General features: G+C 37.0%; 1 protein-coding gene across 2 annotated transcripts; it reads left to right on the plus strand.

Annotated features, from left to right (window-relative positions):
- The first annotated feature begins 484 nt into the window (after positions 1–484).
- On the plus strand, positions 485–26281 carry PBK (PDZ binding kinase). Of its 2 annotated transcripts, none has more exons than XM_047717499.1 (8): positions 485–643; positions 6782–6859; positions 11120–11213; positions 15895–16037; positions 16543–16712; positions 18156–18285; positions 24679–24852; positions 25345–26281. In XM_047717499.1, exons 2-8 carry the CDS (start codon positions 6802–6804, stop codon positions 25542–25544), a joined length of 969 nt encoding a protein of 322 aa, XP_047573455.1. In that variant the 5' UTR covers positions 485–643; positions 6782–6801; the 3' UTR covers positions 25545–26281. The 2 variants fall into 2 exon arrangements, with proteins under 2 accessions (XP_047573455.1, XP_047573456.1); XM_047717500.1 differs by having other exon boundaries at positions 487–648.
- The last annotated feature ends 269 nt before the right edge of the window (positions 26282–26550 follow it).

Consider the following 26550-nt stretch of genomic DNA (forward strand, 5'->3'; position numbering starts at 1 on the left):
ATGCTCTAGAAAGAGATGAACAAATGTTGAACTGAATGTGGTAATTGCAAGAGTTAGCAAAATTTCCAAATATCTGTTTGTCTTCGTAGCCAAAAATGATTGTTACCCTAGGCTAATGTGTTTTTAGAGTGTGTCAAGGCCAAATCAATCTCTAATAAAAATTTATATAATTATCATTACACATTTTGAGAATGGTGTTTGTAATTGGGGAAGAATTTCGGCCTTAAGTACATGCATGGATAAATACTCTTTCTAACCGAAGTTGTCCCTCTGAAAGGCTGACAGGAGGCATAAAAATCAGTTTGTCTTTTCTTTCTTTCGTTTGTCTTCAAGGCGTCCGCATTTAATAGTAAGATGGAATCGCTGAGATAGGAAAAGCCAGTGGGGGGTGGGGTGGGGGAGGGAACGCCTAGAACGAAGAATACGGTTTGTTATGTCCTTCGCGCCGCCCCGTAGTTTGCCGCCGCGCAGGGGCGGCGCGCGCGGGTTTGAAAGCGGGGAGGGTCCGGTCCCAACGACTGTTACGGAGTACTTGTGTTGGCGGGTGGCGGGCCCTGAGGCAGCCCGGGTTGTGCTGAGGGCCACTCGGGATCCGTTTTCAAGACAGCCTTGGCCTGGACTGTTCCACCCCGGGGCGGTTGAGGTAAGGTGAGCTTTGGTGGACCCCTAACCGCGCGTGGGCCCGGCTTGGCGCAGGACCCCCTTCCCCCCGGAGCCGCGGCCTGTGTTTGCTTGGTGACAGCTCAGAGCCCAGAGGGAAAGGTGACGTTGGGAATGTGGCGTTCAACGGGGAATTCCCTTAGGAAAAGTGTTTTCGACCCAAACCCGCGTGCGCATCTGAATCGCAGGGTAGGGTGGGGATTTCAAGAAAGAAATTCCCCTTTTCCTCGAAGTGAAGCCTAACAGTCTGTACTGTTTATGGAAGATCCGTAGGACAAGATAATGGATCTAGCGGGTTGCCCTTATTTTACGGTTGGTTTCACAGACAGACGCCAAGAGGCCCGGGTCTCTGCTCCAGGCGAGACCCCAGGGTTTAGGGACATCTTAGATGCACCAGATCCGAGCAGAGGCTTGGCTTGGTGGGAACGATGGTTTCTTACCGCCGCCCAGTGAATTTCAGTTCCAGCTCTTAGGGGCGGCTGGAATTGGCGAGGGATTTCTGGTGGCAACAGAGAGGGTAGGGCTTGAGAAAGAGGGTTCTTGAGAAAGTACGGTTCCCTCCTTTGAACTTCATGTCTAATGTTGCTTCCAGTTTTCAGGTGAGGTGACTGAGCTGGTGGAAGAAGGATTTTAACTACCAGCCTTCTGGAAGCTCCTGGATTGGTGGGGAGAGATGGAGGCGGTGCAGGGAACCGGCGGGGTGGCTAAACGGGTTGTGCTTCTACCTCCAGGAAGCTCTGTGATGTAAAGCGTGCAGGACCTTAGAAATAATCCGATCAGAACTTTGCCTTTCTTGGGGCACCTGGGTGGCTCAGTGGGTTAAAGCCTCTGCCTTCAGCTCAGGTCATGATCCCAGGGTCCTGGGATCGAACCCCACATTGGGCTCTCTGCTCAGCAGGGAGCCTTGCTTTCCTCTCTCTCTCTGCCTGCCTCTCTGCCTACCTGTGATCTCTGTCTGTCAAATAAATAAAATCTTAAAAAAAAAAAAAGAACTTTGCCTTTCTTTTTCAGGCTTCTTTCCCCCTCTATTTCCTTTTCTCACTATCCTTACCAATTCTCTATTTCTGCTTTTTCTTTGTTTCTTTTTTGTTTTTTGTTGTTGTTGCCTGTCTATACACTTCATTTCTGCCTAGTAGTATCCATGTGTTTAGTCCTACAGTGGCTCCGGGTACCAAAGTTATTGACATCTGATCCAATAGATCTTTTTTTTTTTCTTAAAGATTTTATTTATTTATTTGACAGAGAGATCACAAGTAGGCAGAGAGGCGGGCAGAGAGAGAGGAAGGGAAGCAGGCTCCCCGCTGTGCAGAGAGCCCAATGCGGGGCTTGATCCCAGGACCCTGGGATCATGACCTGAGCCGAAGGCAGCGGCTTAACCCACTGAGCCACCCAGGCGTCCCTGATCCAATAGATCTTTTGATTAACTTGCTGAGCTCTGTTAATTTTTAAATATTGCTTCTTAAACAGTACTTGATTAAAATAATCTCCTAAATGCTCCATAGACAATGACATTTTGCCCACAGTCATAATACTTTCATTTCTAATGTATCGTCATGTAAGATATTCACAATTTTATGCTGCTTCCTTTGTAAGAACCTTGTGATTCGGAACACTATGGTTATTTAGCAATTTATATATAGAGAAAGAGATAGATCTATATGTATATAGATCTCATATATCAAATCTGTGAGTTTGGACTAGTGGCTAGAAACCATCTCTCAGTTGCCTGAGGCCTGAACTGTTTTGCCATAACAAAAGGTGCTCAGGCAACTGTGAGATGGAGACCGTGTAGTGTGTTTAGGTGCAAGTAGGCTGTAGCGGGAATTGGGACAGAGTCCTTGAGTGTTCTAGAATGTAATATTAAAAGCTTGTTTAAACTTAGATGTTTTTAGTTGGAGGAAGATTTTATGCTGCTTCTGAGTATCAGATCCTCTTTATGCTGAGGGAAAGGGCAATGAGACTTAAGAGGCAGTAAAATTTCCAGGATACCTCACTTTGTGGGATTTTTTTGCATCCTAGTTTTCTGGCTCCTTGTCAGTTTACTCTGTTCTTCATCTCTCATGTTGAGATTCCTCAGAGTTCTGTGTTTCCTATCTTTACTTACTCCTTAGATGATCTTAACCAGTCTCTTGGCTTTAATACCATATATATACTGATATGCCACAAATTTGTACCTTCAGATTGGATTCCAGACCTATATCCAGCTGCCTATTTCACGTTTTTTATTCAGGTGTCTAATCAGGTATTCAAAATTGACTTCCTGGGGCATCTGGGTGGCTCAGTTGGTTAAGCGGCTGCCTTTAGCTCAGGTGATGATCTCAGGGTCCTGGGATTGAGCCCCTCATCAGGCTCCCTCTCAGCGGAGCCTGCTTCTCCCTCTGCCTCTGCCTGCTGCTTTGCCTACTTGTGCTCTCTCTCTGTCAAATAGATAAATAAAATCTTTAAAAAAAAGTTCAAAGAAAAAATGACTTCCTGATCTGAGTAATGGTACCTCTATTCTTTGACTTTTCTCTCATTCCTAACAAAAATCCAAACATTAGGAATTCTTCTTGGTTCCAGATTCGTAATACGTCCAGAACCCAACCATTTCTCACCATCTCTTTACTGCTACCATCCTGATCCAAACCACCATATCTCTCCTGGATTATTGCAGTGTTGTGTCTGTCCTTGTTCCCCTTCAGTTAATAAACACAAGTGGGAGTGATCCTGTCGAAACATAACATGGAGTATATCACTCCTCCTTGTAAAACAGTCCAGTATCTTCCCCTTTCTCAGCAAGAGCTGAAATCCTTACTGTGGGCCGAAGCTCTATGAAGAAAAGATGAGGTCTTTGTGGCTTCAGTGCTGCACTTGGTTTGCTCTCCTTCATGCCCAATCTCTGTGACTTCATTTCTTTCTCCCTTTTGCTAGCCCTGCCCTCTTAGCTTTCCCTTGAATACTTTCAGCCTCAGGGCCTTTGTATTTACTACTTTTGTCCTGCAGACTTCCCCTAGATATTTGCATGGACTAGCTCCCTTACTTCTTTTAAAACAACATCTCAAGGAGACCTCCCTTGACCACCCCAGTTCAAATTTCAAGCTCCTTGAAAGGAGCTCCTGTCTCAGCCCATCTCACCTCACTGGTGTATATTTCCCCAGCTTCTATACCATTATCTTCTGTATTTGTGTTCTTGTTTGTTTGGGTCTTGTTCACTGTTGGGTCTCCTGTGCTTAGAAAAGTGCCTGGTGCATAGTACATGTTCAATAAGTATGTGTGTTAACTGAGTGAATGAAGAATGGCTTCTCATAGGTACATAGGAATCTTAGAAGCTCATTGAGTGCTTCTTCACAACTTCTTTTGAGGGCAAATGAATGAAGATGGAAGAAGGGCAATCAGAGCCATATGGGGAAATTATTTCCCAAGTAGAAGTAGCTCCTCCAACCCCTCTGTTAAAATGGTTTATCCTTCCTGAAAGACCTGAAATGTCCTCAAAAATGTGTTCCTTCCTTTTAGTCAAATGTTTCACTTGATAAAATTAGTGTACTTTTGCACGAAAAGGAGATCTTTGGTGTTCAAAATTCAGGCAAGTCTGAAAACAGTGGTGATTGTAACTAATTTAAAAAAACAAACTTCTCATTAATAGACAATTAAAGGTAGGCCTTTGAGGTGATTTTTCTTGGCAGAGTTTTTAAAAATACTATTTATTAAGAGCTCTTTTCGAAATTTAAAGATTTTATTTATTTATTTATTTATCTGACAGACACAGATCACAAGTAGGCAGAGAGAGAGGAGGAAGCAGGCTCCCCACCGGGGAGCCCGACCCATGCGGGGCTCGATCCCAGGACCCTGGGATCATGACCTGAGCCGAAGGCAGAGGCTTTAACCCACTGAGCCACCCAGGCGCCCTCTCTATTCAAAATTTAAACGTATGTTCTCTCTGCCTGCCAATTTTTATTTTATTTTATTATTATTTTTTAAATTCCAGTGTCGTTTGCATACAGTGTTATATTCATTTCAGGCGTACAATATAGTGATTCAACAGTTCTGTGTATTACTCAGTGCTCATCGTAAGTGTACTCTTTTTTTTTTTTAAAGATTTTATTTATTTGACAGAGAGATCACAGAGAGGCAGGCAGAGAGAGAGGGGGAAGCAGGTTCCCTGCGAAGCAGAGAGCCCAATGCGGGGCTCGATCCCAGGACCCTGAGATCATGACCTGAGCTGAAGGCAAGAGGCTTAACCCACTGAGCCACCCAGGCACCCCCATAAGTGTACTTTTAATCCCCTTCACCTATTCTACCCATCTCATCCCTTCCTCCTCTCTGGTAACCATCCGTTTGTTCTCTATAGTTAAGAGTCTGTTTTTTGGTTTGTCTTTGTTTCACCACCTCCAGTTTGTTTTGTTTTTTAAATTCCACGTATGAGTGACATCATATGGTATTTGTCTTCACTTAGCATTATACTCTCTAGATCCATCCATGTTGTTGCAAACGGCAAGGTTTCATTTTTTATGACTAATATTCCACTACATATATGTACCACATCTTCTTTATCCATTCATCTATTGATGGACACTTGGGCTGCTTCCATAATTTGGCTATTGTAAATAATGCTGCAGTAAACATTTGTGTGCATATATCCCTCTGAATTAGTGTTTTGGTATTCTTTGTGCAAATATCAAGTAGTGAGATTACTGGATCATAGAATAGTTCTGTTTTCAGTTTTTTTGAGGAACCTCCATACTGTCTTCCACAGTGGCTGCACCAATTTGCATTCTCACCAACAGTGCATGAGAGTTCCTTTTTCTCCACATCTTCACCAACACATGTTGTTTCTTGTGGTTTTGATTTTAGCCATTCTGACAGGTGTGAGGTGATGTCTTACTGTGATTTTGATTTGCATTTCCCTGATGGGGTGATGTTGAGCATCTTTTCATGTTCCTCTTGGTCATCTGTTATGTCTTCTTTGGAAAAATGTCTATTCATGTCTTCTCATTTTTTAATTGGATTTTTTTATGTTCTTTATATATTTTGGATACAAACCCTTAATCTGCCTCCCAATTTTTTTAATAGGCAAACCAAACAATCTTACAGACATGTAGTGACAGTTTGCTTTACAATAAATCTAATATGAACCAAACTATTTTTAAAAAAGAAAAAGTAATATTTAAAATTTTTATTAAAAAGGATTCTTTAACAGATGTATTACAGAAGAAATAAAAAGCTTGGATTAACTTGCTTGTATACACAGTATGTATATTTTTTGTTGATAGGTAATTTTTATATAACATTGAGATATATAATTTACATATTATTAAATTTACTTTCTGAAAATATATGATGTAGCGACTTTAGGAATAGTCTGAATTGAGTATATTAAATCACTATCCAATTTTAGAACACTTTTATCATCACAAAAAGAAACCCCACACCCACCAGGAGTCACTCTGTGTTCTCCCTTCTCCCCAGCCCCTGTCAACTACTAATCTGTTTTCTGTCTGTGGATTTGTTTATTATGGACATCTTCTGTAAATGGAATCATATATTCCTCTTGTGGCCTCTTGTGTCCGGCTTCTTTCACTTAGCATAATCTTTTTAAGTTCATTCATATTGTAGTATATATCAGGACTCCTCCTTATTACTGAATAATATTCTGTTGTGTATACTGTATGCCTCATTTTGTTTATTCATCATCTGATGAATACTTCTGCGTCTTCTTTTTGGCTGTTATGAATAAATGCTGCTTGCACAGACGGTTTCTCTAAGATGTATGAAAGACCTGTTAACAATGACGCCCGGGAAGTGAGAGGGAAATTTTATGTCCTAGGTGATTTTTTTTTTTTTAACCAAGTTCATATATAACTTTTTTTCCCCTAGTGTGTATATTACTTTTTAATAACAAACAAGCATAAAAACCTAATAATTAATAGTATGACATTGGGTAAGTAGTTCTACTTCTCTAGGTCTCAGTGTTCTCATTGTAAATAAAATTGGACTAAATATTTGTCATGGTTTTTTTCAGTTCTCAAATTTTATGTTTATATGATAAAATGAGTTACAGTGTTACAGGGTTTTTTTTTCCTTCACGAATGAGAGTTGTATTCTGTATAACTGCAGTGTAATTTTCAGTTTGTTTTCATCATAGGACCTAAAGTGTTTATTACAATGGAAGAAATCAATAATTTCAAGACACCAAGCAAAGTATCTGAAAAAAAGAAATCTGGTAAGATATAAAATCTTTTTTCATTGTTATTGCTATAGAAATGTCTTAGCATTATTAGAGTTTGATCCTTTAATTATTATTTATCATACGCATACAATTTTAGCTTAAGTCCTCTTTGTAATGTTGATTTTAATAAGACTTGTTTTGTAGGCCAGGGTTTGGCCATCTAGTGGGTAATTTTATTGATATTCTAACAGATTTGGAGGTTCTCTCTGATAAAGAATTAATTTGAACCCTGAAGTACTTTAGCTTTCCCCTTCTGGTACATGCAGTACTCTTGTGAGGGGAAGAGTTTCTAAGGCAATTCAGTGAATAAAGGGTAATCTTTTCAACAAATAAAAGCTTTTGGATATTCATATGCAAATTGATCTCCACTTTAATCATACAAAAATGATTAAAATTATACATTTTCTGGAAGATAATTTAGGAGAAAATCTTATCTTGTTCATTTCTAGTACATAGATTTTTGTGTACTGACTTTGTGTCCTGCAACCGTGCTTAAGTAACTTCTTCTATTAGCTTTTTATGGGTTCCTTAGGCTATTACATACATAGTTGGTACTATTGTAGATGAATATATGAAGATAGTGTTACTTTTTTTTTTTTTTATCAGTCTGTGTTAGTTTCTTTTTTTCTTTCCCTATGTCACTGGCTCTAGTATATTTTTGAATAGAAGAGGTGTGAGTTAGACATACCTTCCTTGTTCCTAGTGAAGTTTTATGTTAGATGTAGGTTTTTCAGTTATCTTTTTTTTTTTTTTTTAGATTTTATTTATTTATTTGACAGAGGGAGAGAGAGATCACAATTAGGCAAAGAGGCAGGTAGTGGGGAGGGGTGGAAGCAGGCTCCCAATGAGGGACTCGAGCCCAGGACCCTGAGATCATGACCTGTGCAGAAGCAGAGGCTTAACACACTGAGCCACCCAGGTGTCCTCAGTTATCCTTTATCAGGGTGAGGGATTTCCTTTTAGTATCCTTCATCAGGTTGAAGGTTATTATGAATGGATGTTGAACTTTGTCAAGAGCTTTTTCAGAATCCATTGAGATATTTTGCTTTTTTTACTCTTTTAATGTAACTTATGTTAATTTTCAAATGTTAAACCAACCTTCATTCCTGGGGTAAAGTCAGTTTGCTCCTGGTGTATTTTATGTATTGTTTGATTCAGTATGCTAATATTTTCTGTGTTCATAAGGGATATTGTACTGTATAGTCTTTTTTTTTGGAATGTCTTTCTGGTTTTGATATCAGCATATTTTATATTCATAAAGTATGATGGGGAGTGTTTCCTTCTCTTTCCTTGGAAAGTATATGTGGAGTTGATAATTTTTTTTTTTTCCTTAACTGGTTTTTCCTCTTCTACTGATAGTAAAGCCATGTATGTGGCCGGAAGTTTTCTTAGGAGGAAGATTTTAACTGTGACTTCACAGTTAATTGGCATAGGGCTCTTCAAATTATCTATTTCTTCTTGTGTAAACTTTGCTAGTGTTTTTCAAGAAAGTTTTTCACTTTAAAATTGTCAAATATACTGGCAAAATGTTATCTGTGATATACTCTTTATTACCTTATTACCCTTCTGATGTCAGTTGGATCTATAGTGTTATCTCCTTTTTCATGTCTGATACTGGTATTTTACATTTTCTTTCTTGACTTGAGGTTTATTTATTTTGGTGAACGTTTCAGGCACTTGAAAAGTCATGCTGGGGCGCCTGGGTGGCTCAGTGGGTTGAGCCTCTGCCTTCGGCTTGGGTCGTGATCTTGGGGTCCTGGGGTTGGTCCCCGCATCTGGCTCTCTGCTTGCCAGGGAACCTGCTTCCCCCCGCCCCCTGCCTACTTGTGATCTCTGTCAAATTAAAAAAAAAGAGAGAGAGAGAAAAGGTCATGCTTTCTGCTGCTTAGGGGTACAGTGTTCCATGACTATCATTAGGTCAAACTGATTGACTTACGTTGTTCAGGTCTTCTGTATCTCTACTAATTTTACTTATTCTGTTTTTGAGAGCGGTATCTCCAACCACAATTGTGGATTTACCTACTTTTTCCTTTGAGTGCTACAGTGATTGTTTATATATTTTGGAGCTTGTTATTAGATACTTTTACATTTAGGATGGTTATTTCTTTTGATGATTTACCACTTTACTATTATGAAATGTCTTTATCCAGTGTTGTACTCTTTGAAGTTCATTTTATGTGATATGTGTTCACTTTTATGTGATAAAAGCAGTCCAGTTTTATTTTGATTACTGTTTGAATAGGATGTTTTCCAACTTTTTACTTTTAATCCATCTATGTTTTTATATTTAAAGTGAGTTTATAATAGCAGATAATTATGGCTTGTTTTGTTTTTATCCATTCTGACAATTTCTGCCTTTAATTGGACTGTTCAGTCATTAGCCACATGTGGTGATTTAAATTTAGGTTCAAATGAATTAAAAATAAAATTACAAATTTAGTTCCTTAGTTGTACTAGCTACTTCTCAAGTGCTCAGTAACTACATGTGGCCAGTGGCTACCATACTGGACAACACAGATAGAGAACATTTCCATCATGACAGAAAATTCTACTGGACAATAGTATTTAGATAGCCTTTAATGTAATTCTCTGTGGTTGGATCAAATCTACTACTTTGCCGTTGTCCCAAAGCTCGCTGATGATTTCTTTGTGTTTTTTCTAATATTTTTTTCTGTACTTCATTTTTGGAAGTTTTTGTTGCTTTGTCTTAAAATTTAGTTACCTTGTTCTCTAGATGCTTCTCTAACAGCATCTCTAGATGCTTCTCTAACAGCATCTCTAGATGCTCTAATTCTTATCCATTGTCTTTTTTATTTCTATAGTTCCATTAGAAGTTTTTTTACATCTTTTTTTTTATTGTTACACTCACATTTTCCTTTACATTATTGAGCATATTTTTAAGATTTCTATTTTAAGGTTCTTACCCCCTAATTCTACATCACTGTCATTTTATGGTATGTTGCTATTGGTTTATTTTTCTCCTGGTGTGGGTCATATTTCTTCTTTCATGCGTGGTAGTTCTTTTATTGGCTGCTGGACATTTTACATTGTCGAGGGCTAGATTTCGTTATTCCTTGGAGGACTGTGTGGTTTTGTGATGGTCCAGTTAATGTTACCTGCACATTAGCTTGTTTTTTTTTGAGGTTTGCTTTTAAGCTTTACTGTAAACCTTTTCCTTGGGCTACAATTTAGCTGGTCTGTTTAGAGGACTTTATTCAATGCCCTGGGTATTAACCGAGTTACCACACCCTGGCTGTTGGTAACTGAACCATTCCTGGACCCGTGTGCTCCCTGACAGCTGTTTAGTCTACTGCTTACACTTGGTGTCTTCCCTGATTTGGCAGGGGGCGGGGCGTCTATCCATTGGATGTGCTTATAACCAACACTGAAAAGAGGGAGACCTCTTTTCAGGTCTCTGGAGCTTTCTCTCTCATTTTGTGGCTCCCTATAGTTCTCTACTCCACAAATTCTAGCTACTTAGGTCTCTTGGACTTCTGATCTTTGTCTCCTGAGTTTGACAAGACTTCTGGGCTGTGTTTCTTTGCACTGCAACCCAGAAACTGCCTTAAAACAGCAAGTTAGGGCTATGATAGGGCTCACATCATTGTTCTCTTCACTCAGAGTTCACAACCCTGCTCTGCCTGTCGTCAAATGTCTGAAAACTTACATTTTGTCAAGTGTTTTAGTTATTCATAGCAAGAAGGCTGTTCAGTTGTTCCATGAACAAAAGTAGAACTCCTCCATATCATCTTCTTTAATGACTACATAAAGCTCTGCAATACAGATACAGTGTAATTATGACCCTAATGATGCCTACTTAGGTTTTTGTTTGTTTTTTTTGCAGTCACAAAATCAAATACCAATATTCAAATATATATGTGTGCATGCATATGTGTATGATGTCTGCACACATGCTGTAGTACACAGTTGGCAAACAACATACAGTAATAGTTTGGGCTTTGTGGGCCACATAGGGACTCTGTGGATTATTATTCTTTGTTTTTTAACAACACTTTTATAATCTAAGAACAAATCTTAGCTTGTGAGCCAAACGAATATAGGCTGTTTGCTGACCCCTGCTTCGGTGTTATTGTAAGACAGGGCCTCAAAAGTAGATTTGGTCAAAGGGTTTCCACTTAAAATTAGGGGAGTTAGTATCAAATTGCTCTCTAGAAGATTATGCCAATTAATGCTTTTGTTGAGGTCTTTTCAAATACTCATTTTATATTTTTTATTTCTCTTTCTGACATTTAGCATTATGCTCAACTCCATGTATAAATATTCCTGCCTCTCCATTTATGCAGAAGCTTGGCTTTGGCACTGGGGTAAATGTCTACCTTATGAAAAGGTGAGTATAACATTCCACATTAAACTTTTCACATGGAGCCCTAGTTGCTCTGTAATTGAAGACAAGAAGGAAGATGAAAATTCAAATATTTTGATCCCAGATATGTTCCTGATCTTATCTGACTGCTATATTCCTGTCCTAGAACCTTTTATAACTTTGCCAGAGTTTTGCCTGATTAACTTTTCTCTTAACTTCCTCCTGATGGATTATTAAAGGAGAAGGAATTTGCTCAGTGAGGAGTCTGCTTCTCCCTCTCAGCTGCTCCCCCTGCTTGTGCTCTCTTGCTCACACACACACAATTTCTTTCTCTCTTAAATAAATAAATAAAAACCTTTAAAAAAAAAGGGTATACGCATGATTTTAAAGTAGGAAAATTATGTTAAAAGAAGAATGAAATTATAGGTGTCAATAAACATTTTTTTAAAGTTGTTTCTTTTATCCATTACTCTGTACTCTTATTTATTAAGTGGCAAATAACTTAAGTCAGTATATATTCCTCACTGCGTTCTTGGAATCAGCCTGACTACCAGCATATCGTTAGCTTTATCTAGGTTTATAATGTTCCCAAATAGAAATGCTTTCTTCAATAAAAAAGGTAATGAATTGAGACTAGCATAGCAATTATTTTAGTAAATGGCTATTCTTGAATATTTGTAGTTTAAACACCCCCTTCGTGTGTTCTTGTGCTATTTGTTTTTTAGACCTTCATTTTTTTAATGTCTAAAAGCTTGTTATTTTGAAAGAAAAAATTCTCACAGATTTATGACTAGTCTCATTTTTCCCTCCCTTTAAAAAAATATCCTTAAATGTAAAGTGTGTGTTACCAACAAAGTTCTACTATAGGCAAGACTTAATTAGAAAACCTCACATTGTTGATATTGAACAATAGTAGTCACCTACTGACCTACCACTCCTCCTAACATAGCTTTGTACACCCGGATTTTTTTTTTTTTAACTAGTAGAGATTTCCTTCACTTCTCTGGTGAATTGGGCCCTCTGTTTTTCTGTATCTTCTATCTTACTATTTCTTGGTTTATATTTTATTTTGAATGAGGGCACGTAGTAGCTCCCCATTGAGAGACGTACAGGAAATAACTTTTTTGCAGATCTGCATTTATGAATATGTTTTCATTTTACTCTCATTCTTGAATGGGCCTTTTTTTTTTCTGAGTCAGAATTTTTTTTTTTTTTAAAGATTTTATTTATTTATTTATTTATTTGACAGAGAGAGATCACAAGCAGTCAGAGAGGCAGGCAGAGAGAGAGGAGGAAGCAGGCTCCCCGCTGAGCAGAGAGCCCGATGGGGGGCTCGATCCCAGGACCCTGAGACCACGACCTGAGCCGAAGGCAGTGGCTTAACCCACTGAGCCACCCAGGTGCCCCTGAGTCAGAATTCTTATTTGGAAATAATTTTCCTCTAGAATTTTGAAGTCATTGTTCCATTGTTTACTAGCCTGTAGTGTTACTATTGACATTTCTGAAGCCCTTCTGATTGCTGCTTCTTTTTATGTAATCTGGTTTAGGTTATTTGTCCCTCCTACTGTCCTGGAACCTCGTATGATCTTCTGTTTGTCACCAGTGTTCTGAAATTTCACAATGATATACATGGGTGTGGGCCTTTTGGAATCTGAAAATTCTTACTCTTAAATCTTTGGAAATTATTTTTTAAATTACTTTGTTGATAATTTTCACCCCCATTATTCTCTTCTCTATCTGGAATTCCTATTCTTTTTTGAGTGCGGGGCTGATTTTCTTTTTGCTCTGCTTTCTGGGAGCTTTCTCCAACTTCATCTTCTGATACTTCTATTTTTTTCATTTTTGTCTGTCTTGTTTTTCATTAATTATCTTAACGTTTTCACCCCCATTATTCTCTTCTCTATCTGGAATTCCTATTTTTTGAGTGCGGGGCTGATTTTCTTTTTGCTCTGCTTTCTGGGAGCTTTCTCCAACTTCATCTTCTGATACTTCTATTTTTTCCTTTTTGTCTGTCTTGTTTTTCATTAATTATCTTAACGTTTTCCATTTTCAGATGGCATCTTAAGTCTTTTGAGGGTGCTATAAATGCTCTGTATCCTGGTCTGGATGTTAATAAACTGGTATAACACATGTGAAAACACATTCAGCATTTAATATGCATATGGTCATGGCTTACTCTTCCCGTGTGCTTCACGAGTTCTCAACTATGGCAGTAAACCTCAGGCTAAAGTCCTCTGCTTTAACCCTTCCAAAGTGGGTCTCCAGTGTTCAGAAGCTGGGGAAGTAGCTGGACAGCTGATGCAGAATCAGGGAGGGTGTGTCTAGAAATTCACCTGCTTTTTAAGTGACTTTCAAGAAGGTCAGTAGGCCTGTTTAGTCTGTTACTTTCATGGGCTTCCCCATGCTCTTCCAAGCTTCCGAAAGTGTGTTGTTGTCTCCTTTTCATTATTTCTATCCCTGTCATTGGGTATAGGTCTTAAAATACCCATTTTCTCTTATTTTAATGGGGCTTGGGACGGATCATAATTAATTGTGTAAGTACAAGCTAGAAATCTATATTTTTAACCTAGAAGTCTATTTTTTTTAAAAGATTTTATTTATTTATTTGACAGAGAGAGAGATCACAAGTAGGCAGAGTCAGGCAGAGAGAGAAGGGGAAGTAGGCTCCCTGCTGAGCAGAGAGCCCGATGCGGGGCTCGATCCCAAGACACTGAGATCATGACCTGAGCCGAAGGCAGCGGCTTAATCCACTGAGCCACCCAGGAGCCCCTAGAAGTCTATTTTTTATGTTAAATTAACATTCCTAGATTAACTTAGTTGTGACACATTATTTTTTAATAAACCTGATGAATTCATTTTGCTATTTAAGATTTTTATGTCTGTGAAATTGGTTTGTGATTTTCCTTTTTCTGTTGTCCCTATTTGAATTGTTTATTAAGGTTATGCTAGATTCATAGTCCCTTTTCTTTCTATTCCGTGGAACAATTTGTGTAAGATGGAATGATAGGTTCCTTGAAAGTTTAGTAAACTGACCTGTAAAATTATTTAGGCTTTGTATTTTTTATGGGAATATTTTAAACTCTTGATTACATTTTCTCTTTTGTCAGGTTTCTTAGATTTTTCTAAGAATTTATCCATTTTGTCCTTTAAATTATTGGGGTAAAATTTTTAGTATTTATTCACTTATAATTTTTATCTCTGAGGAATCTGTGGTTATGTCTCTATTTTTGCTGGCAATATTTTTTGGGTCTCATTTTTTTCCCTTGTGCAATCTCATTTAAAAAATCTGCCTGTTTTGTCTTTTCAATGAACCAATTTTTAGCTTGGCAAAATATTTTATTCAGATTTCGTAAATATGTTCTTGGTGTTTGGTAGATTCAGATATGTTGTGGAAAAGGTGAAGATGGATTTGTTCACTGAATTCTAAATCCTCAGAAGCTGAGGGGTACCCTTTGAAACTTGAAAAATATATTTTTCATAATAAAATCACATGGAAGAGGTCATCCCCAAATGCTATTGTTATCTAAAACTGGAGGTTTAAGAATACTTTGGATAGACTTATGATAGATGGATGTGAACTAAGAAATCTAGTGATCCTTTGAGTGCATGTTTTTTGATCTAAAAAAAAAAAAAGATCCTTTGTTCAGTCTGTTTTATCTTCTTATGGTGATACGTTTTATCTCTAACTTTCGAGGCTCTTTCATTAGCTTTCCTGCCCATATGCTGCATACACTTTGTCCTTAATTTGCCGTCGTCCCATGAATAACTACCTACGTTATCAGGTAACCTTTTCCCTGACTTTGTCCTACCTGTTTATTTAAACCTTAGAATGTTTTCCCCTTAAATATTCTGAAAATGACTGACTCTTCCTAGAAAACAGACAGTTTATGTTTTTTCTCATTTGTATGTTTATTATCTCCTTATGCTTGTGTCTTTGAGTATATGGTGGAAGGTATAGGACGGATTGGTTACTGTGGAGGCACAATATTGTTGGTGAAGAGCATTCTGTTACTCTTTGCACAATCGTATATGGGCCAAATGTTTCTCATACATCTCTTCTTTAAACTTCTTGAATAGTAGTCTTTATTACTTAGCATTCTATAACTTACCTCTGGTACACATAGTTCAATGTTTGATAAGTAGTTGGTAGTCTGACATGCTGAAATGGAAAAATTAGAAAATAGTATAGTAATTTTGAAGTTTAGAATTTATAATGTTCATCTTTTTCCTTTTAGTTGTCTCTTTTTAACCCCTCCCTTTCAGCAATAGATATCAGACTTCTCTTGTAACTAATAGATATATGAGCTATATATCTTCCAATTAAAAAAAATATGTAGCAGAGGTGTCGATAATCAAAAATACTTTATCTTAAAATTTTTTTAAAGATTTATTTATTTGAGAAAGAGCGTGCGTGGAGGCGGGGGAGGGTCAGAGGGAGAGAGAGTCCTGAGTAGACAGTGCACAGAGCACAGAGCCCAATGCAGGGCTCGATCTCATGACCCTGAGATCATAACCTGAACTGAAACCAAGAGTTGGATGCTTCAGTGACTGAGCCACCCAGGTGTCCAAGTAGTCAAAAATATTTGTAAAAAAATTTTAAACAAATTATTATTGAACCCTTTCCAAAATCTGAATGTTCTTGTTAGTAATTTGAAATGCATTATGTTATTATTGTTTCCATACATTGTTTGATTATTTTTTTAAGATCTCCCAGAGGTTTGTCTCATTCTCCTTGGGCTGTGAAAAAGATTAACCCTAGATGTAATGATCATTATCAAAGTATGTATCAAAAGAGACTAATAGATGAAGCTAAGATTTTGAAAAACCTCCATCATCCAAACATTGTAGGTAAGTTTAAATTTATCTTGCAGCAGTGCATGTGTTTATTCAGAAACAGTTTATAAAGTCTCTTGATCAGTGTCAAAATGAAGGTGGTGGTGGAGTTTGGCAAGAACTAGATTATTGTGAATATTCTAAAATAAGAATTATATTTTTAGATGCTTATGTATTTTTAAAATTTAATGGGACTAGATATACTCATTATGATGCTGGCACTGTAGAGAATTCAGGAATATAAAATGACCTCCATTTAGGTAATTTCCTTATTTTCATCTTTAATGTAAATAAGACTAGTGAAACCATTATATTTAGGAAGGCATAGAACATTTAAAAATATTTTAATTTGTGTTACTATTGGCAAACACTGAAGTCATTTTAAATTGTATCTACTGAATTAGCTTTATAAATAATTTTTTCATTGTATTTTGTCAGTTTCCAATCACATCGCTGTAAAAAAACTCAAATACTGTTATTTTTTCCTATTCCTGTAAGAAAATGTCCTGTTTTCTTTAAGGTTATCGTGCTTTCACTGAAGCCAGTGATGGTAGCCTTTGTCTTGCTATGGAATATGGAGGTGAAAAGTCTCTAAATGACTTAATAGAAGAACGAAATAAAGACAGCCAAGATCCTTTTCCAGCAGCCATAATTTTAAAAGTTGCTTTGAACATGGCGAGAGGGTTAAAGGTAAGCAGGCCATTATATTTTAAATGGCTCTTGTGGAACATAAAGGAACTACCTTATATACCTAATTACAAGGTGGGATTTTTTTTTTCCCCAAAAGAAGTAGATGTGCTAAGTGAAAGTCCTTATCGACTCTCATACTGCTGCGAGCAGAGCTTCCTTACCTTGATGAGCAGAGTATTGTTTGAGGCCTTTACAGAGCCTGAAATAATCCAAGTCAGGTAGTTTTATTTAGAGAGATCATATGTTAGGTTTGGTTAAAAGGATTAATCAGTTTAACACAAATTTAGTAATTATTCCTGGGGGAGGGGGTGACCTAATCCTCTGTGGATGTAAACAAACCTCTTAAAGATTGCTTTGTGAGATGTTAAGTTTTGGATATCAGTATACATCTATAGGTCAAGTGAAAAAAAAAAGCTCTTTTAGTGTTGTCAGATAAATTGTTGTGCCTTTGAATACATACAACAAAAGGAAAAGAATTTGTTATGGTAGGTAACCGAACAGGAGAAACGGCGGCTTGGGAACACTGTTGGATGACTGCAAAGTGGAGCATGTATTGCTGTTGATGTCAAAGTTGCATGTTAAGAGTTCATATAAAATTGACTTGTGAAATATGAAACTGCATAAAAGCAATATTTCTAAGTACATATTTTCATATGTATGTAGAAAAACTGATTTTAGGATAGGATAAGCTAAATTAACCATTTGAATTATTTAATAAATAACAACTTTATATATGGATAGAATTAATAAATTTCACTATAAATATATTTGAGCATACTCAATTTATGATCAACATTTAAATTAAGCACAGTAGGTGTTTGAAAGTATATACCAAAAATTGTCTCTGCACTAGTTTCAAGCAGCTCACAGAGTAGTTGCTCAAATGCCGATGAATGAACAAATAAGAGTTTGACAGGATTATTTTTGATTATGAATGAGTATCATTACTAAGGGTTAATGTGTAAAATAAATTATTAGTCTTAGATGACATTTCTGCTTCCTCTTCTTGTTGTAACTAGTGCCCTTATCTGTTCTGCATTATCTTGACAACTTGTTTGTGAAAAGTGTGCCTCGTTTTGAAGATTCCAAATTCATTTCTAAAACTTACTAGTCTCAAATAGAATTGTGATATATTTTTAAAGCCACAGTATCCTCTTTTGCTGTAAAAGTATGAAATGCATTTGAAAAGGAAAAGTTAGCTTATCTATAAACAGACATTGATTTCTAAAGCCTCCTTTATGGCAGACTGGTCAGTATGGCAGACTGGAGTAACCTGGGATGTTCTCTTGTCTGACTTCAAGTAATCTGAAATGATGGACAGATACCATCCTGCGTGTAGTTCAGGAAGGGAGTTCAGTTGTTTTTTTGTGTTTGAAAGATACCATATGTTTTTTTATCAGTTGATGTGTTTGCTCTGATGTGTTAAATTTCCCACTATTTTAGTATCTACACCAAGAAAAGAAACTGCTTCATGGAGACATAAAGTCTTCAAATGTTGTAATTAAAGGTGATTTTGAAACAATTAAAATCTGTGATGTAGGAGTCTCTCTACCACTGGATGAAAATATGACTGGTAGGTAGTATTGAAAATATGACTGGTAAGTAGTATTTGAATTTTTATTATTTTTTTAAACAATTTTATTTATTTGAGAGAGAGAGAGAGAGCGCAAACAGCCGGTAGGGAGAGGGCAAAGCAGACTCCCTGGGGGCTCAGTCCCAGGACCCTGGATCATGACCTGAGCAGAAAGCAGACCCTTAACCTGACTGAGCCACCTAGGCGCCCCAGTAATATTTGAATTTTTAAACTTTATTCTTATGCGATTTTTAAATTTCTAATTTTTATGTATTTTAATAGATAAGTTTACGTACTTCACAAATCAAAAACCATGTATAAAAAGTGTATAGTAAACAATATCCTTCCTTTCTCTCTTCCACTTAGCCTCCAGCCCCCTCCCTTGCTACACCCATAATATAAATTATTTCATTTTTATTAACATCTACTTTAACTGAAGATGACTTTAGGAACTATTTCTAACCAGGATTGAGATTTTTATATGGTAAAAGATCTGAGACTAGAAAACAAAGTTTTCTTTTAATAAGGTTTTATAAAGGAATTCATTTAGTGACAAGATTGGAGAAACAATGGGGTAGAAGTAGGAAAGTGGGGTGCTACTAAAGGCCTTCTGCTTCTTGTCCCTTGGCCTGTCTTTACTCATTCTTTTCACTCTAATATAAATACTGACATCCTCAGAAAATTTAAGATCTCGATGAGAACCGAAAGCCAGCCTTGTAAAGAAAGCCTTTCCTTTCAACATGTTATTTAATAAATAACATTTAAATTTGCTTCTTGATATGAATATAAGGTAAAAGAAAGATTAATGAATGCTGTTAAGAACTTTTACACACTTTAATTTCTAGCTAAGGTAAAATAATCTATGAGTTAGGTCGAAGGAAAAAGCCAAGATGAATAGAGCACCTTTATAAAGATGTCTGTAATCATTCATGAAGGTAGGCCTATTATGAGCCTTTAGGTTACATAACTGCTACAGAGTTGAAACTTTTAAATATTAAAGGAGAAATTGTGAAACAATAAAAATAAGATTTTTTTAGCATAATTTTCTCAGTCCTTAATAGATCAAATAGACAGAACTAAGATGTTGAAGTTCTGAGTAGATAATAAGGTCAATCTCTATGTATCCAAGTATTTATTAAAATTGAACATGTATTAAGTTATAAGAGAAAACCTCAGATTACAAAAAGTGGAAGTATTGCATGGAGTTCTGGGTGTCGTGCATAAACAATGAATTTTGGAACACTGAAAAAAAAATTTAATAAAAAGTGTAAGTGGTCTAATTGTTGACATTCATTATCCCTTAGCACTAAAAATCTAGAAATTAATGACACGATTAGAAACAAAACACCTGCATTTTTTAGGAATTCAAAATATTTGTAAATAATTCTTAGCTGAAATCAAATTCCACCTACACAAATGTTTACAAAATGATGAGAATGTAACAACAAACCAAAACCTATTTGATATTGTCAACACTACACAGATTAAAACATTTTCATTATTTAATCTTTATGAAGTTTGAGTATTCAACTCTCATCAGAAAAAAAATGAAGCCCTAAAAAACAGAAAGCAGAAAGTGAATGAATTAAAAAACACATAAATTCTGCATTATTCCAATAGGATCTATTTTATTTTAGAACATGTCAAAGTTCATAGTTTATAAACATGTAAAACAGTTCATAAACATATTAACAGTTCATCCTTGATACATGTTCAAATGAGCCAAGAAAATTCTATGAAAGAATGACCAGTAGGAATTTTCCCAAGGAGATGTTAAGAAGAAGTATTATAAAGCCACAGTAATTAAAGCAGTGATACTCATGAGAAAAAAGGCAGAAAAATATAAAGTCAGGTATTCCCAAATATATCAAATTTGTTATAATAAAAGTGACAATTTAGCATTAGTGGGAGAGGGGTGGTTTGAATCAATAAATGATGATGTCTGGATGTTTTAGAAAAATAAAGCTGTTTTCCATCTTCACGCTCATCCTCGTAAATTGAGGATGTAAAATAAAATAGTGGAAAAAAATTGTAAGTAAATATTTCCTTAATATTGGGCTTAAGAAGGACACCAAAGTTAGACACGATTTAAAAAAAAAAGCCATGACTATGAAAAATTCTTTAAAAAATTTCTCAATGCTACTACGAGTGATAGGATAGCTTTAATGTGTACTCTCATACATGATGTAGAAGCGCGACTGGTGTACCATTCAGTTTAGGCTAAGTTGTGCTGTGGCGGCAAACCCTCAAAAACTCAGCGGCTTCAACAACCAAGGCTTTTTCAGGCTGCACGTCCAGATGGCTGCGTTCCACGCATGCTCACTTGAGGACCTAAGCTGCTCAAACATCCATTGTATGGAATATTGTCATCGTTGTATGTATGGAGGGTAAAAAAGGCTCTATGGCTGTGCACTGCAGTAGATACTAGCTACATCTTGCTATTTAAATTAATATTTTAACATTTTAAACAATTCCATTCTCAGCCCGCCCACCCACCCACTTTGCAAGCGCTCAGTAGCTATGTCTGGTTACTGGCTACCATATTGGACAGGGCAGATATGGGACATTTCTATTGTCACAGAAAGTTCTGTTGGAAAGTGCTGCCCTAGAAAGTCTTGTGTTAACAGATGCTCAAGATTAGAAATGACATAAGTCCCCTCTTTCACAACTTGCTGGCCAGGACCAGGCAGATGGCTCCATCTGAGCTTGACAGGCCAGAGAGTGCAATCCTTACATGTGTCCTGAGGGGGGAGAGTATGAACTACTTGATGAACGGCACTGGTAACTGCTACACTGGGCAATTTGGAAAGGGGTATTTTTTTTAAAGAAGAAAACCCTTTCAAAATGCCCTTTGATCCTATAATTCATTCCCAAGAACATATTCCAAAAAAATAATTGGGCAGAGTAGGTATTTTTTTTTTCAGAGTAGGTATTTTTAATAATGACATGATATATTAATTTAGCAAAACCAAAGGAGGCATAGGCTTATAGAAGAAATAGAATTGAGACAGAAGAATCAAAACCCATGTAGCTTTAAAAGCAAAGCAGAAACAAAAGCAGTAACTATCCTGATAAAAATACGAACACTTGGAATATTGGCCGACCCTCAGCCTCAGTCTATCCTGTGTAAACATAAACCCGGGTTTGCGCTTCCTTGAGGGCATTTATTTTCAATAGATACTTTTAATTAAAATTTGGGCGCCTGGGTGGCTCAGTGGATTAAACCTCTGTCTTCGGCTCAGGTCATGATCTCAGGGTCCTGGGATTGAGTCCCGCATCGGGCTCTCTGCTCAGTGCAGAGCCTGCTTCCCCCACTCTCTCTGCCTACTTGTGATGTCAAATAAATAAAATCTTTACAAAATAAAAAATAAAATTTTAAAATTTGATCTGGTTTTCTCAAGAAAAAAAAATATTGGCAAGCTTAGGGGAAGTGTCTGGGCAGCTCCTTTACTGGAACTCTCACCTTCACGAGACAATTTAAGGTTAGAGTCAGCCTAGCAGTTCCTAAAGCTGCTAGACCAGCCGTGCATTAAGAGAAGGCATTTCTCGGGGCACCTGGGTGGCTCAGTGGGCTAAGCCGCTGCCTTCAGCTCAGGTCATGATCTCAGAGTCCTGGGCTCGAGCCCCGCATCTGGCTCTCTGCTCAGCAGGGAGCCTGCTTCCTCCTCTCTCTGCCTGCCTCTCTGCCTGCTTGTGATCTCTCTGTCAAATAAATAAATAAAATCTTTAAAAAAAAAAAAAAAAGAGAAGGCATTTCTCTTCTCTTGAGCTAAGGCTTTCTCTTTGTTGGGAAGTTTAAAAATAGCAGGTAATGGGAAAACAAAATTAATCTTTTCATACCTCATTGTTTCTGCACTAATTTGTGTTAATATACGCACAAAAATATGTGTTGTAGCAGAACAGACTGCAGAACTTTAAGTGAATGTCCATCAGTAAGGGATGATTTAATTTACTGTACCACCACACAATAGAATTTCATTAGAATTACATAGGTTTATATTTGTAAGAATGGTATGTCCAGATATATTAAGTGAAATGAACACATTCTAAAATAGCACTTAAATATGTATATATTAAGACAAGTTTGGAAAAAATACATCTAAATCTTTAAAACTTATTTTTAAGTTTTGTATTTTAATAGGAGACATATTCACGTCGATTATACACGAGGTATTCTGTGACAAGCCCAAATTTTAACAATGGTTATCTCTAGATTGGTTGATTGATTTAGCAAATATTTTTGTATTGAGTGCAGTCAGCTATTGTGCTAGGTACTATGAATGTAGAGGAAAATGGATGGACACAGTTCTTACCCCTTCTTAAAATTTTTATATGTATTTTTTAAATTAATGTATAGGTGACACATAATATTATGTTGGTTTCAGGTATGCAACAGTGATTTGACAAGTCTGTATGTTCTGCTGTGCTCACCACAAGTATAACTACACTTATCACCATACAACGCTGTTACAGTACCATCTTTATTCCCTATGCTGTGCCTTTCATCCTGTGACTTATTCTTTCTATAACTGGAAATCTGCACCTCCCACTCCCTTTTATCCACTTTTGCCATCCCGCTGGCAACTGTCAGTTTGTTCTCTGAATTTATAGGTCTGTTTCTATCTTTGGTTTGTTCATTTGTTTTGTTTTTTTAGATTTCACATATAAGTGAATTTGTAGTATTTGTCTTTCTTGGAGTTAGTTCACTTAACATAATACCCTCTGGGTCCCTCCATGCTGTTGGAAATGGTGAGATCTCTTTTTTTTTTTTTAAATGGCTCCATGATATTCCATTGTGTGTTTGTGTGTGTGTACATACATACATACCACACAAGCATATATGTACATGTGTGTAAGCCACATCTTCTGTATCCATTCATCTCTTGATGGACACTTGGGTTGCTTCTGGGTCTTGGCTATTGTAAACAATGCTAGAGTAAACTGAGGGGGGCATATTTCTTTTTGAATTATTGTTTTCATTTCCTTTGGGTCAATACCAGTAGTAGAATTACTGGTCATATGGTAATTCTATTTTTAATTTTTTGAGGAACCCCCGTACTCTCTTCTACAGTGACTGCACCAGTTTGCATTCCCACCAGTAGTATACGAGAGTTCCTTTTCTCTACGTCCTCACCAACACTTGTTATTTCTTCTCTTTTTGATACCAGCTATTCTGACTGGTGTGAGGGGTTATCTTGTGATTTTGATTTGCAGTTTCCCCATGATGAGTGAGGTTGAGCATCTTTTCATGTGCCCATTGGCTGTGTGTGTGTCATCTTTGGAAAAATGTTCGGATTCTCTGGCCATTTTTTAATTAATAGTTTGGTTTTTTTATGTTGAGTTTTATGAGTCTTTATGTATTTTGGATACTCACCCTTATTGGATATATCATTTACAAATATCTTCTCCCATTCAGTAAGTTGTCTTGTTTTGTTGATGGTTTCCTTCACTGTACAAAAAAAGTACGTTGTTTTGTTGTAGTCCCAGTAGTTTATTTTTGCTTTTGTTTCCCTTGCCTGAGGAGACAGATCTAGAAAAATGTTGCTAAGGCCAATGTCAAAGATATTACTGCCTGTGTGTTCTTTTAGGAATTTTATGATTTCAGGTCTCACATGTAGGTCTTTAAGCCATTTTGAGTTTGTTTTTGTTTATGGTATAAGAAAGTGGTCCAGTTTCATTCTTCTGCATGTAGCTGTCCAGTTTTCCTAGTACCATATATTGATTGCTTCCTTTGTCATGGATTAATTAGCCATATAAGCATGGGTTTCACTCTGGGCTCTGTTCTGTCCCTCAGTGTGTCTACTTTTGTGCCAGTACCGTACTGTTTTGATTACTAGAGCTTTATAGTATATCTTGAAATCTGTAATTTGGTATTTCCAGCTTTGTTTTTCTTTCTCAAGATTGCTTTGGCTATTTGAGGTCTTTTGTGGTATCTATAGTCTATATTTCTGCCACTTCTCTTCTTTGTTTTGTTTTGTTTTAAGAGAGGGGAGGGGCAGAGGGAGAGGGAGAATCTGAAGAAGCTCCCTGCTGAGTAGGGAGCCCCACTTGGGGCTTGATCCTGGACCCTGAGATCATGGCCTGAGCTGAAGGCATGTCAGATCCTTAAGTGACTGAGCCCCTCAGGTGCCCCAATTCCTGCCACCTTCTAAGAGAAATGCTGTTTCTCTAGACCCTTGCCAACTGGCCGGCTTTTTGAATATTTTACAATTTAATAAGGAAAAAGTAATTCTTATTGAGATTGAGTGTATTTTCATGTTTATTACCTACATTTAGTAACCTCTAAACTACCTGTTAAAACATTTATCCAGTTTTCTTTAGGTTGGTTGCCTTTCTTAGTGATTTCTAGTGCTTGCCCTAAAGACCGACTTTCTTGTATTTTACTTGTTTCAGTGACTGACCCTGAGGCCTGTTACATTGGCACTGAGCCTTGGAAACCCAAGGAAGCTTTGGAAGAGAATGGGATTATTACTGACAAGGCAGATATATTTGCCTTTGGCCTGACTCTGTGGGAAATGATGACTTTGTCTATTCCACACATTAATCTCCCAGATGATGACGATGAAGGTATAACTACATATTTTTACCATAAACCCCAGTCTCTTCATTTTGAACTAAAGATTAGCTGGTAAAATTATATTTCATCTTTCTATTAAGTTAAAATTTAAAAGAGGAAGTTGTTTGATCTAGTGCATGAGATAATGGATTATATTAATGTGGACTAATTTGGCACGATCTCAGTTTAATCTCCTACAAATGAGATGTATGTTAATTGACAATAAATAGGGAGATAAATTGAGAAGATCCAGCAGAGCAGAAAGTTTCCTTGGAAACTCCCCTCGCCTATGGAAATGACTTGGAGAGCTGTCATATAGTAAAAAGGGAGGGGTTCGTGACCTGTAAACTATGACGATAGCTGATCTCTGCCATGGCTGGGTAATGGAAGAGACCACCTGCCTCCCAGGTGATGAGCTCTCGTTTTGGAGGGTGAGTTTGAGCAGATGCTAAGATTTTCCATGACTTAGTGTTATTTTGTTTGTGTCAACTCCTCTTGAGCAGATCAAACTTTTGATGAAAGTGACTTTGATGATGAAGCATACTATGCAGCTCTGGGGACAAGGCCGCCTGTTAATATGGAAGAACTAGATGAAACGTACCAGAAAGTAATTGAACTCTTCTCTGTATGCACCAACGAAGATCCTAAAGATCGCCCTTCTGCCGCACACATCGTGGAAGCTTTGGAAATAGATGTCCAGTGATCCCCTCATTTTTGTGACTCCTGAGCTTTATGTTGGCTCATGTATATAACTGTTCTGTTTAGTGTAATACATTATATAGTTACTGTGATAAGCTGTAATTACTATACTTTTTGAAGTGACCAGCTTTAGGACCATAGCTCCTAGAACATTTAAACAATTATTTATATTTAACATGTTTACGATGGTAAGCATTTGAGATTGTAGAAGTTTTCTATTAAGTTTAAGAAACTAGCTACTTAAGTATGTGAATTTGTTTGTACAGTTTAAAACACTAGCAATAACATAATGCTATAAACTCTATGTCTAACAATTTAGATTGAGTGACCATTACTTTTATTAATGCCCCAAAATTCTTTATTTTAATGGATCTATGGAGATTAGCACTTTGCGCACTACAAAATAAGTCTATGTTTGCTTATTTTTTTAAACCATTAAACTTTTTCCTGGCCTTTTTGGCTGATGTGCTTATTACTAAATATGGTGCCAGAAGCTGAGAGAATGGGGCTCAAAAGACTGGCTTCTTGGGTATTTACAGGCATTTTTGGTTCAGACTTGTCTTGCTCTCTTGGATCTCCCCAGGTCTTTTGCTTTTGCTTTAATTTATTAAATGTATCTTCTGCATGGAGATCCCTTTTTCATTTTTATTTAGTGATCTGTCTTAAGCATTTCATAGTTCCAGTGTAAGAACAATAAAATTTGAATAGGATGATATAGAATAAAGGAGACTTCAGTTACCAGAATTTGTCTTATTTTATACGTAATTAATTTGAGTGTCATCATTAAATGTATTGAGTGAATGTGAGTTTCTTGTGGCCTATAAAACAAGGGTGATTTGGATCAGCAGTTTCTCTGCCACAGCTGCCTGGGCATTTTTTTCTTTTTTTAAGATTTATTCATTTATTTGAGAAAGAGACAGTAAGGGGGTGGACGGAGGGAGAGGGAGAGATACTCTTCAGCAGACTTCCCGCTGAGCACAGAGCCCAATGCAGGCTCATGGGGCTCCATC

Source organism: Lutra lutra, chromosome 2, assembly GCF_902655055.1.
Source record: "Lutra lutra chromosome 2, mLutLut1.2, whole genome shotgun sequence".
NCBI classification, from domain to species: domain Eukaryota; kingdom Metazoa; phylum Chordata; class Mammalia; order Carnivora; family Mustelidae; genus Lutra; species Lutra lutra.

Coding starts and splice junctions, on each gene's coding strand:
- PBK (XM_047717499.1), top strand. CDS start 6,802: ATGGAAGAAATCAATAATTTCAAGACACCAAGCAAAGTATCTGAAAAA. Junction 11,214..15,894: donor AATGTCTACCTTATGAAAAG/GTGAGTATAACA, acceptor TATTTTTTTAAG/ATCTCCCAGAGGTTTGTCTC. Junction 16,713..18,155: donor ACATGGCGAGAGGGTTAAAG/GTAAGCAGGCCA, acceptor CCACTATTTTAG/TATCTACACCAAGAAAAGAA.